The 12,280-nt window shown below is 30.5% G+C and overlaps 3 protein-coding genes across 3 annotated transcripts in view; all 3 read left to right on the top strand.

The window, feature by feature from the left end:
- The window catches only part of LOC136985467 (hemicentin-1-like), a 130,687-nt gene that overhangs the window by 21,556 nt on the left and 96,851 nt on the right, over positions 1 to 12,280 (top strand). The window contains exons 18-24 of the mRNA XM_067282756.1: positions 2,763 to 2,975; positions 8,813 to 9,094; positions 9,176 to 9,295; positions 9,422 to 9,589; positions 11,438 to 11,719; positions 11,800 to 11,919; positions 12,078 to 12,235. Coding sequence (XP_067138857.1) covers positions 2,763 to 2,975; positions 8,813 to 9,094; positions 9,176 to 9,295; positions 9,422 to 9,589; positions 11,438 to 11,719; positions 11,800 to 11,919; positions 12,078 to 12,235 — 1,343 coding nt within the window. The remainder of the gene's footprint in view (positions 1 to 2,762; positions 2,976 to 8,812; positions 9,095 to 9,175; positions 9,296 to 9,421; positions 9,590 to 11,437; positions 11,720 to 11,799; positions 11,920 to 12,077; positions 12,236 to 12,280) is intronic.
- On the top strand, positions 6,958 to 8,900 carry LOC136985450 (cell adhesion molecule DSCAM-like). The gene is made up of 5 exons (XM_067282738.1): positions 6,958 to 7,168; positions 7,613 to 7,894; positions 7,989 to 8,105; positions 8,168 to 8,338; positions 8,404 to 8,900. Exons 1-5 carry the CDS (start codon positions 7,108 to 7,110, stop codon positions 8,412 to 8,414), a joined length of 642 nt encoding a protein of 213 aa, XP_067138839.1. The 5' UTR covers positions 6,958 to 7,107; the 3' UTR covers positions 8,415 to 8,900.
- On the top strand, positions 9,626 to 11,431 carry LOC136985447 (cell adhesion molecule Dscam2-like). The gene is made up of 5 exons (XM_067282735.1): positions 9,626 to 9,876; positions 9,968 to 10,249; positions 10,318 to 10,437; positions 10,512 to 10,670; positions 11,263 to 11,431. The coding sequence occupies exons 1-5, from the start codon at positions 9,810 to 9,812 to the stop codon at positions 11,298 to 11,300; spliced, it is 666 nt and encodes a 221-aa protein (XP_067138836.1). The 5' UTR covers positions 9,626 to 9,809; the 3' UTR covers positions 11,301 to 11,431.

Below are 12,280 nucleotides of genomic sequence, written 5' to 3' on the forward strand. Positions count from 1 at the left end.
AGCAAAATTTGCGTTGCTGCCTCAATGTGCACATTATTTAAGTTTCCTAATAAATTTTGGTGTATAAAAGAAAGCTGAAAACGTTCTTCACTATTCTTCAACAGATTGAAGTCACGGTGCACACTTTGCATAGTCGTGTTACGTGTTAAATTCTATCAACGAAACAGCAATGCTAGCTCGGCACTTAAGAGGTTTGCAAAAAGGTACTCTGGCTATTTGGAAAATAATTTAGTTTTAGGAAACTGAAACTTTCACCGTGAAACCAAGACGAAGTTGCAAACCGACTGAACATCAAAATAGAAGACATTGCTACGGCAATAGTGGATCACTGAATGGAAGATTCTCATGAGCAGTAGTACATGTGCGATATCAGCAATTAGACACTCCTTACATGAATAGCGTGAAAAATTGAGGAAAACATCTTGAATTTTACTTTCCCACCTGTTATGTATATAACACGGGAAAGTATTGGAATTGTGTCAAAGTCGATCATCCGAATTTTTTGCAAATCTCAACTCCAACTTTTTGGGCTCGTTTTGATACCCTGAGCCTAAAAAATAAAAAATAAATTAAAAAATCCGGAAAATTTTCGCGGATACGTACGTACAGTACGTATGTAAAGACTGAATTTTGAAGAAAAATATTTTACCCGAAAACTTTTTTTTTTTTTTTAACTCTTTCCGCCTGTGGGCACTAAGAGGGCCTCTTTTAGAAGGCCCATTATGGGTTCGGCCAGGCCCACAATGGGGCGACCGGGTGGTGAGGGACGGGGCCCGACATATCCGAACGGACCACCCCCCGAAAAATTCCTGGGGATTATTCGACCCGTTCGGATTCGATCCCAGGTCCCCCAGAGCGGTAGGCTGCCACCTTGACCGCTCGGCCATCCGGCCGTCTACCCGAAAACTGAAACCGCATACTCAGGACAACGTGGACACAAGATTTTTATTGGAATTAAGGCAGAATCCAACATTTTCAAGAATCGAATGAGTTTCTGAGAATCGAATTCTCGAGAACAAACAACGAATATTATTCGTGAAAACAACGAAAATAAGGTAACACAGCACTGTTAATTTGCCTCGTACCGAGAAGTTAGTAACAAACTATTACCGAGGATTCGAGAACATATTGATAATTACAGTGATTAAAGTAAACGATTAATTAAAGTATAAGATTCCTCGATAAATCAGATCAAAGAATTATTCTGTATTACAATTGAACTCCAATTATCCGAGGTAATTTAACTGATGCTACATCGGATAACAGAAAATTCGGTTCGTGCCTCGCCAACGGGCTGACCGAACCGAACTAGCTTTCCAGGTTTTCCTCACGTTTGTAACACCTAAATAGGAGCTAATTTTCAATTAAAAATCCTCCCTAAAGGCATTCTCCTAGGTTAGATTACTCATGTGTCGCGTTTGCCTTAAAGAAATAAAACCAAACCGAATAACATGGCTCGCAGTAGGATATATTTTAATTCTTTTTCAAATTTATTTTTTATTTTTTTTTTTTTTGTCTTCAGATTTGTTCTTTGATACCTTTTCTCAATGTATCCTCGTTTAATGATTCCTCATATGTCAATGTATTTGACATCAATGACGAAGACTCCAAAATTAAAACAGCGAATGCCTTTTACTTTCAGCATCATTTTAATGCGAAATATAAAAGCTAACGGATAACGATCGAGTCTGCGCGTCACATATAATTATGTAATATTGCTGTGGTGAAACAGCCAAGTATAACACTAAATTATATAAAATGAATGTAGAATGTGTATAAATGGATACATTCAACTACAGTAAAACCTACTAATATGCAGTGCCGTAACTAGGGCGATCCAGCGGTGCCCAGGCACAGGGCGCAGTCCCTGGGGGGGCGTGTAAATGACCTGGACCAAGTTTTATATCATAGTTTGGGGCGTAGTTACAGAAGCTCGCACCAGGCCCACCGGGCGTATAAAAGACTAGTTACGACGCTGCTAATATGACCAGCTGCATAAGGTTAAGTTGCTACCTGTTTAAGTTGAGCACTTTGAGCTGGTCTCTGCAAAATAATGTATTTTGCAATGGGGATGTATTTGCATACAGTGGCCACCTGTCTAATTTGACCATTGACCACCTCGGTCATGTCCCAAGATAAGAAATCATCTTGGATAAAGTGACCATAAAAAAACATAAAAAACAAGATAATTTTACAGAATTTGTAACGATCACTTCGCAAATATACCATTGAAACCATTAACTTCGGTAGACAGGGGTTAAACTAAATTTCCTATAATCTTTTGAAATCTTATTTTGGAAACCTGAGTAAAAGAAATGGCAGTTTGCAAATTTTAAAATAATCTGTATTATAAATTGAAAATAACACTAGCGACGCGCCGATGCTGGGCAATTTTGGCGAAAAATATTTAAAAATTTCCATTATGATAGCGATCAATGTCGAGTCACCATCGAGGTTTCCCCTGTCCCTCTAGTAAAGTGAGCTAGCTTCGCATTCTTTGCTTATTGTTAAGTTTCTTTGTGTGGGTATTTTTAATTCGAAGGTCAGATTCACTTTTTTCTTTCTTTTTCAATAACTCACTCACTATCCCGATTAACAAGTTAATCGGGATAGTGAGTGAGTTATTGAGTGATGTTAACACCTTAATGGGGAAACAAAAACGGCACATTAGTTTTGATTGTGGATCTGGAAGAATGGAATGGAAGAATGGTCTACTTATGGCGCTGAAATTTCTGCCTCCAAACTCAAAGTTAATTCTACAGCTTTTGGACCAAAGAGTTATCGATGCGATCTTTTGGATATCAAATGCGTGGAATTCCGTAAAGGAAAGAACGATAAAAACCAAAAGGAATACTCTACTGCAGATATTACTGTCTTGATTCCTGAATTGGAAAACACAGACGAAGTTGTTGACCGTGATCGTGATATCGTGAACACCGAATCTATTCATTCAGAATCTTATGTCTATATATCAAGTAAAGAAAATTGTAGTTGATGAAAATTTTTAAAAACAAAATTCTAAAGCAATGAGTTTCTCACAAACCGAATTTGTTGCATTGTTTCTCTTCTATTTTTGTTTACAACACTGTATAATTAATTGTTTAATAATTTTTTTGTATTTCATGTTAAATTCCCTATAATCAGCCTTTTTGCTTATCCCTACTTAAGTGATTTCATTAAAGAATATCTACATCTTTCTTTCTGCCTATGGTGACTCTTTGCTCTCTGCTGGTCAGTTCGGTGTTCAGATTATCAGATTTCACTCTATATTGAAAATGTTCTTCAATATAATCGATTGATTTCTAATACAGCCCAAATTAAGTTAGCATTGCAAAGTTTAGAAGAAGCCCAAAGTCGCAAATAGTCCGATCAAAAATTTTGGTAGCGTTAAGTCGTTCAAGTAGCCCAATTTACTAAAAGCAGCCCAATCTGTCAAATCTGGGCAACTGTATTATAATTTCCGATAGCTGACAAGACTTTTTAGTATTCGAAATCTCGAATTGGTAAGTTCCCTGTCGTATGTACTAATTCTGAAAAACGGTCCTTAAGAACTCAGACTCTCATATGGACCGCATTTCAGAATTATTAGTATTATAATAGAGTATCTTGCACAAGTTTTCGGGAATAACAAAAACTTTTTCCGAGTGAATAGTTCTCAATTCTTGCATTTGAATACTCCCATCTTTAACTTGAATCACTTTGGATTAAACTTAGTAATATATTTTATGTATGCAAGCGATTTCACTATTAAACTTGAGCATTTTGTCTGGTGTAGTTTAAATATAAAAAAAAAGAAACCGGCCAAAACAGCAAAATTTCAGAAATTGTATTTTGTCATTTAAAGAATTGAATAAAATAATGTAAAGTGGATACTATATATCACACGTATTTTAGCTATATCTTCTATATTACAAGCAAGTCAGACGTTTTTCTAATATTTTTGGTAGCCGGGACGATCGGCTACCAAAAATATTAGGCAGCTAAGGCTCCGTCCCTCGTCACCTGGCTACCTCATTGTGGGCTTGGCCGAACCCAAGATGAGCCAGATAAAAGGCTTTAGTGCCCATAGAGTCCACTCGGCAATTGATAGGCGATACACAGCAAAACATCGAAGTGATCAAAAGAACAGTATGTTATTAATTTCAACTTCAAAATTTCGATTAAATTTTTACAGTAAAACTGTTATTGTAAAGTTGAATAATTAGAAAAATATATTATAAACAATATACAGTAATATTAAGTTTAAACATATTCAAATAATTCGTCATTATGCAAAGGCACATCTACTGCATTTTATGTTATTTTCTCTTACTGTTATTAAAATCTAATGTTTCTGAGATCTTGTGAAGTATAATTATGTGGTATCATTATGGAATTATGAAAAAAAGGATAACATACGGATAAAGGAAAATAGGATAATTATGGAAAAAGGATAACAGCACAATAAGTTCTTTATCCATTTTTCACAGGGGCTTTACTTCTTCGGCAAGTTCTGTGCACTTATTGATTTTAAAAGTATAGATATTTTATATATCACGGGTGTTTGGAATGGATATGTCCATAATGTATGTGATTTTATTTTGTTTATCAATGAATATGACGTGTATTTGTGATATATAATATTGATAATATTTGAATGTGTAATAATTTACGTTATAAGCAACATTTAGTGTATTATGATTATTATTTGATTACGTTCACGTAAATGATCTGTATATGCTAAGAACTTTTATCCTAATATAATGTGTTGTATTGTTTTTATATTATGTGACATTTATTATTATTATTAATTATTATCTAGTTTTATTACTTTGATAGTTATTTTTAACAATTTTGCTGTTTGTTTTTATTTCCTACGAAATAAAGATATTTAATTTAAAAAAGGTTTATAAAATTATGTTTTGGTAATATATCAGTGACTTCGTATATAGTCGTATAAATTAAATGTTCTCACCTATTTTTGTACAAATAAAAATGGCTCAATAACCGCTCCTGAAGTATAATATCGAGCACAATGTTCGTTACCAACAACCAATCTAAAAATGAAAGTTCTTAATAATTTGTTTAATTTTTTTCTCTGAAAAAATAGTAAAATTTAAAAAGAAACTAAAATATGCATTTACAGTTATTCAAATTGCGATTTTATATCATTCATTACGACAATATATTATTTTATTGTAGGCACGTGTACAATCACGCAAATTTATATCTTAAAAGAAGAAAATGAAATGAAGGAAGAGGCAAAAATCTTTTTAACATAACTATATAAGAGCAAAAACACCTTTGATGAGAAATCAAAGAATTATTATGTTGTTTCTTCATATATGTACGAATAACTTTTGATTATTCTTTTATGGATGACTGATTAAATTTAACTAGTTACTCGAAATTTCAGTAATCAGATCCATAAGAATATTAATACATAGTCATAATTTAAAATATTCAATTAGTTTTTATTCAGATTAGCTTCAAACTTGCTAATATAAGAATATCTTGTTTATTTATGCTTATTAGAAGTTTATGTAAGAATTTACACAAATGTAAGAAATGAAATAATATCAAAACCATTCAATAAAACAATATATATAGTGTAAATCATAAGAGAATAAAAATCTTTTACAACTTCATAATTAAGCCATTTAATATTAAATTATATATCTATTAATACGATGATTGTTCTCTATTGATGTAATAAATTCAAATATGGCAACAACAATTTCATATCGGTTCAATCACGTGTAAAATTTAATCCGATATATTTATAACAAATGAAACAAATTAATGGCTTCTCGACATTACAAGGAATAATTACAAAAAAGCTAACTTATAGCACTGATGAAGATAATATGATGACCGAATTTAAAACAGTGCTGGCATACAGTATAACATTTAAAAACAGGTGTTTTCACGTTAAAGATAAACACCTTTTTTTCATATGTAATTAACAGTTTTTTCAGACTGTATTTGCTTACACTGAAACAAAATTGATATACTGTATTTACATAATTTCATCAAATCAAACGTTTTTACAAAAAAAGCGACAAACAACGTGGAAAACTTTACAACTATTACAGAATTATAATAGTACTGTTTAAATCGAATTAGAATAATTTTCTTCATCTAAAACAAAAAGTTTATTTAGTTAGTGTTAATTTATAAAATATTCGCAAGTATTCACGGCATATATAATAAAACATTTATTCATAACTTTGTATAAAAATTTAATTTAAAAAAGAAAACAAACTTAAAGCTGTTGCAAACTTTTAAAGTGATTTATGTACGCTTTTAAAATGATTAATTTATGAAGTTTTAGTATAATTTTAAGCTTATTTAAAATGCAGTTAATTAAAAACATTTTTGTCCTTTTTGAAGGCAGTTTTATTAATATAAACATATATGAAAGTTTACATAGATTTCTACTTAACATAAAATAATAATTTATAGTCATCCTTCAAAATATCTTAATAAATATCGAATTATTCAGATACTCAAGTGTATTCTGTACGCAGCAGTGGAAATCAGCGTAATGAAATAATCAGAATAAACTAGCATTTTAAATATTGAAATCAGTTATTTCTTAAAATAATTGCTAGTTGTCTAACAAGAATGTTCAAACGTGTCAATTCTTTACGTATGTAGGTTTTTCTGAGTATATGCTGTGTGTAAGTATCTATCATTTTGCGCCGTGAAGCGAGATGATGTTGAAAAATCTCTTGTCGGTAAAGGGAAGTAAAACCTATACTTGAGCGTGGAACAATCTACTGTATAATTTTACAAAACAGAAGCAGCATACTGTTGCTTTATTAATAATTACTACGAGAATTTATAAATTTATATTATTTTGATTAGGCATAATAATAACATTTTTTTATTTATATCGATATTTATTTTTTAAGTTCAATACTAGTGTACTAGAGGGCATTTCGTATGCTCATTGTCTACTGACGCCATTTTAATAAGAAAGAAAGTTAAGTTTAGCTGACATATCAGTCTCTGTTTGAGTTACTTTATATTACTAAATTCTTATATTTCACTTCACAAAATATTTCAACTTCACATATTTGTATTTGATTGGATCTAATATTTAAAAATATCGAAAACAACGTAATGATATTAAAACAAAGCGCAATTTTTATTGCATTTTTAAGCGGCTTATCCACGATTTCAAGTAAGGATATAATCTTAATATTTTTATTTGAAAACAGTAAGATATTTTTATAATGCAGCTTAGAATTATAACGCATTCTATTAAAAAAATATATAATTTTTTCGAATTTATCTATACAAAAGGAAAATATTTCTTCGAAATCCTTGAATCCGATTTTAGAATTTTCTTCGAGCCAAATTCAAGAATTTCTTCGTGTTAATTTCTAATGGATATTAATTTGATGTAAAACACAATTTTCTATAAACACGTGTATTCTTTTTAATTAAATCACGAAACCTAAGTTTGGTAATTGATTTATTTTTTGAAATGAATTTGGCATGTTATTTTTTTCTACTGTTTATCTAAATGAATTGTAAATGTAATGTAAATAATATTAATTTACATGTTCTGTATTATATATAATATGTAATTTTTTAAAAGAAATCATTAATTTTTTAAATACAGGTGAATTGACGGTGCAAAACTTTACTTTTCCGAATGCTGTTTTTGTAAACGAGCAAACAACAACTACCTGCATCACTAAACAAGGTGGCAGTAATTTGATTTTTGAATGGACTAAAGATGGTAATAAGATTAAGAGTGAAAACAGAATAAAAATTTTAACTTACTCGGATTTATCCACCATTGTGATCAGTTCAGTAATGGAAACCGATTCTGGGAATTATACATGTACTGTGAAATCAGAAAGAGAACAAAGCAGTTTCACAGCCTCATTAAATGTTAGAGGTGATGAGTATTCTCCTTTAAAATATACTTTGTTTTTTTCAAACTGTTATATAGATAATAAATAAATATACATATATTGCTTATTTATTTTCAGCACCACCAAAATGGATTAGTTCCCCTTCAGATACGTCTGTGATTCTGAAGGAAAGCGTCAGTATATCTTGTTTAGCTTCTGGAGTTCCGCGACCTACAGTGACATGGAAAATATCAGGTAAATATTTACATACTTGAATAATAATCTTACAGTTTTAAAATTCATTGTTGTTTCGCTAGATGCAAAAGGAAACTTTAACGTTCTCCAGTCTGATTCTCAACATTTATTGATAAGCGAAGGTACTCTTACTATTAAATCAGCTTTAAAATATGACCAAGGTAGTTACACATGTGAAGTTTCTAACGGCATGGGAGAAGTTCTAAAGAAAACAGTATTTATTTCAGTATTGAGTAAGTTTTTTTGAATTTATTATTATATTATAACATATACTGGAAACTCAATTTTCGAATTTCAGGACAAAATTAAAATTTAACTTTAAAAGGAATTCACACGATGGCGCTAGTTGTATGTAGTGTTGCTCTTGCGCTTTGTTTCGCGTAGTTGTCATTGCCGCCATATCGTACGCTTAACAGTGGGTGAATTACATTTCGCATTGAGAATACATAGCTCATAATTATTACCTAATTATGAAGTTTCTGAAATTAATTATACGAGGAGATTAAGATTCTATTCACTTCTTAAAGGATAAAAATTCATTTCCCGATTATTTTAATTTATATTTAAAAATGTATGTGATAACCTATCCTTTATGTATTTTGGCCATCGAATTTTTCATCGTAATCTTGGGAGGTGAGTGTACAGAATATTTTAACGCTCATTTGAACAAAATATATTGTGGCTTAAACGATTATTTTATATAATAGAACCACCAAAACTTCAGCCATTCACATTTCCGGAAACAGTGACTTTCGGCGATAGAGTGAATGTTTTTTGTGGTATAAAATCTGGAATGAAACCATTAAATTATAAATGGTTAAAAAATGGAAAGATGTTATCGAGCAGTAATAATTTGTCTATAGATATGCAAACAGATTATTCTGTTCTAACGATAGTGCCATCATCTAGAAATGATGCTGGAAATTATACGTGTCTCGTTGAAAATAAATTTGGTAAAGATTCTTTTACAGCTCAACTTTTCCTAAAAGGTGAGTACTTTAAAAAATCAAGTATTTCTGTGGTTTAAGAATGGGACAAGAATAAAGAATGAGTGCGACAATAATGTTTAGCTCCTCCTGTATGGATAAAATATCCTAAAGATTTGAAAATAGTTCAAGGAAGTTGTATAGAAGTAGAATGCAGAGCTGAAGGCCTTCCACAACCTGAAATAATTTGGAAATTAAGAACAGGTATAAAAATTCATTTAGTAATTTTAAATTAATGAATTAAAACTATTGTTAAAACTCCAATTAATGTTATTTCCGTTACAATATTTTCGTTCATAGTAATGACATTTTTCATATTTATATAAATAGGAAGTGAATCTCTTGTTAAAGTCATTGACAATCATCGGTTGCAAATAGCTGTAAATGGTTCTCTTCTACTTTGCCCTGCTAATCAAGCAGATAGTGGAAATTATATATGTGAAGCAACAAACGGAATCGGTCCTCCATTACAGAAAAATTCAGAAATTATCATTAATGGTAAGTGGAATATCATAAACTAGAACGAGAAAATTTGGAAAGGAGTATTTAAAGGTTTTAAGCAGAGGGCGCTTTACTTTCAACATTAGTGTCTTTGTGATTCAGAGTATGTTCGCCATTTCAGCGATTTGCGAGTTTAGCGATAAAGAAATGGATTCTATCAAGACGTCTTATACGTTCTCCGATTCCTTTTAAAAAGTAGTTTACTTTTTATTTAATAATGGCTTTCATATTTTTATATGCAAGCGCTGTGTTTTTCATTTTCACTTTGTCAAGTACTTCATCAGGTAAGCTCTGACATGTAATTAACTTCATTAACTTTAAATACATATTTTTATTCAGAGGATAAAAATAAAAATTACTTATGCTTTATTTTAGAGGAACTACATATTCCAGCCTTTCAGTTTCGTGATAATGTTATGGGTGGTGAGAAAGTAACTGCTACATGCACCACTACTACTGGTAATGGAAATTTGGTGTTTAGATGGTTGAAAGATGGAAAAGAAATCGTCGAAGGAGAAAGAATAAAAATATTATATTTTTCGGATGTATCTAATATAGTTATACATCCTGTTATCGAAGAAGATACTGGCAATTATACATGTATTGTTTCTGATGGAAAGCAAAGGAATAGTTTTACTGCACTTTTAGACATTAAAGGTATTAATTAGATATTTTTATAATTTATTATAATTGATAAGATATAATAAAGTCATAAATTATTTTAGTGCCTCCCGAGTGGAAAGACTCACCCACTGATACCGAAGTAATAATGAGTAAAAATATTAGTGTAAACTGCGCAGCTTCTGGTAGACCTAAACCAACAGTGTTATGGTTTAAATATAAAGGTATATTTATAAATTTTTAATTAAATTATAAACAATTTAACAACTAAATAAAATATTTTGTTTTTAATTATTAGACCAAACTAGGACGGAAATCGAAGAAAGAAAATATTTAGTTAAAAATGGAATTTTAATAATTCCCCAAGCAACAAAAGATGATGAAGGTTATTATGAATGTGAAGCCGGCAACGGAGTTGGAAAAATACTTAAAAAGAAAATTTTAATATCAGTTCTCTGTAAGTTTGGTAATCTACATATGTAACTCATGTTTTGTACAGAATATAATCAGGCGCGCTAATTAAAAATATGTTAACCATTAGTTAATAGTTGTTCTTTAATAGCATACTAACATTTTAAAAATCATTCGAGTGTCATTTAAATGTAATAAAGTAAACCTTATTTACTTTATAATCAACAATTTTAAACATTAAAGTTTTAATTAAAAATTTCCTGATTAAATTCATTTCGTTTCTTTCTTACTTTTTCATTTTGGATATGAATAATGTGATTAGTCTAATATGTTTTACTCTAACTATACGTTACATTTCTTCCCTAATTGTGATTATTATTAATAAAGAAACCTTATAAAATGTTCACTAAGATTGATTTTTCAAAATGCTAAGGCATAATTGTTATGATTAAATAAGTTTTCGAGAAGATCCCGTAGATGGCGTTTAATGCGTTGATATTAAGCATTTCAATCTTTGTTTCACAACGCCATGTTGAGTTCACATTCATTTCGTGTGTTGTTCCGCTGACGAATTCCTTCTTAGATTAAGCTCAGTTTGTTCTAGACGAAATATATTGTTGAGTATTCACAAATTTTAGCTCTATATGATCACTTTCATACTGGTAGTCTACGATGAGAACTGTTCTGGAAGTTATATCGTTGACCCTGTTCATAATTGCTGAGGCTGAAGAAGGTAAACATCTTGGAAACATAAAAATAGTGATTGAATATTTTAATTAATCTTAATAATGATTAACAATGTTTTAATTCTAGGAGCACCTAAACTTCAAGCTGTTACATTTCCCGAATTTGTATCAGTAGGAGAACGAGTTAGAGCCACTTGTGGTATCAAATCAGGCATTCCTCCTCTGAAATTTAAATGGATTAAAGATGGTCGGGGTATAAAGGATATACCAAATGTTTCTGTAGATTTTAATGAAGATTATACTGTTTTAACCATAACATCAGTTACTCATGATAATATGGGAAATTATACTTGTATAGTGGAAAATTCATTAGGTAGAGACAGTTATATTGCTAATCTTATCGTTAAAGGTAAAAGTATTTTAATTTTTACTTCTGAATATAAAATATGGCTAAATAAAATCGGAAATTAAGTGTAAAATTATGATTAGCACCACCAGAATGGATAACGCAACCAAAAGACATTCATACACCAGAGGGAAAATGCATTGAATTAATATGTTTAGCAAAAGGATTGCCAAAGCCTGAAGTTGTATGGAAGAAATCGACTGGTAAGCAAACAGTTACATACTATATTTACAATTGGGTAATTTAATATTAATATTTAAAATATAAAATTTTCGATGATCGTATAGATACGATTAGACCTATAGTTTTTATAAAGCTCAATGTATAAAAGTAAAGGATAAAAAATAATTAATTTTTTTAGGCCAGAGTAAAGAGTTTACATCCATGGATGACAATAAACGAGTGCAAATTTACCAAAATGGTTCTTTAATTATGTGTGGAATTAGTAAAGACGATGCCGGGCATTACCAATGTCAAGTTAATAATAATGTAGGCACAGCTCTATTAAAAACTGTTGAGGTAACAGTTAATGGTAAGCTGTAGATAACATTAAAGTGTATACTC

The sequence above is a fragment of the Centruroides vittatus genome, unplaced genomic scaffold, assembly GCF_030686945.1.
Source record: "Centruroides vittatus isolate TY-2023 unplaced genomic scaffold, ASM3068694v2 contig_970, whole genome shotgun sequence".
Taxonomy (NCBI): domain Eukaryota; kingdom Metazoa; phylum Arthropoda; class Arachnida; order Scorpiones; family Buthidae; genus Centruroides; species Centruroides vittatus.

Excerpts from the sequence above, each read along its gene's own strand:
- LOC136985447 (XM_067282735.1), top strand. The coding sequence starts at position 9,810 with ATGGCTTTCATATTTTTATATGCAAGCGCTGTGTTTTTCATTTTCACT. Across the intron at positions 9,877-9,967 it reads TTTGTCAAGTACTTCATCAG|AGGAACTACATATTCCAGCC; the intron begins GTAAGCTCTGAC and ends GCTTTATTTTAG. Across the intron at positions 10,438-10,511 it reads GTTATGGTTTAAATATAAAG|ACCAAACTAGGACGGAAATC; the intron begins GTATATTTATAA and ends TTTAATTATTAG.
- LOC136985450 (XM_067282738.1), top strand. The coding sequence starts at position 7,108 with ATGATATTAAAACAAAGCGCAATTTTTATTGCATTTTTAAGCGGCTTA. Across the intron at positions 7,169-7,612 it reads CGGCTTATCCACGATTTCAA|GTGAATTGACGGTGCAAAAC; the intron begins GTAAGGATATAA and ends TTTTAAATACAG. Across the intron at positions 7,895-7,988 it reads AGCCTCATTAAATGTTAGAG|CACCACCAAAATGGATTAGT; the intron begins GTGATGAGTATT and ends ATTTATTTTCAG.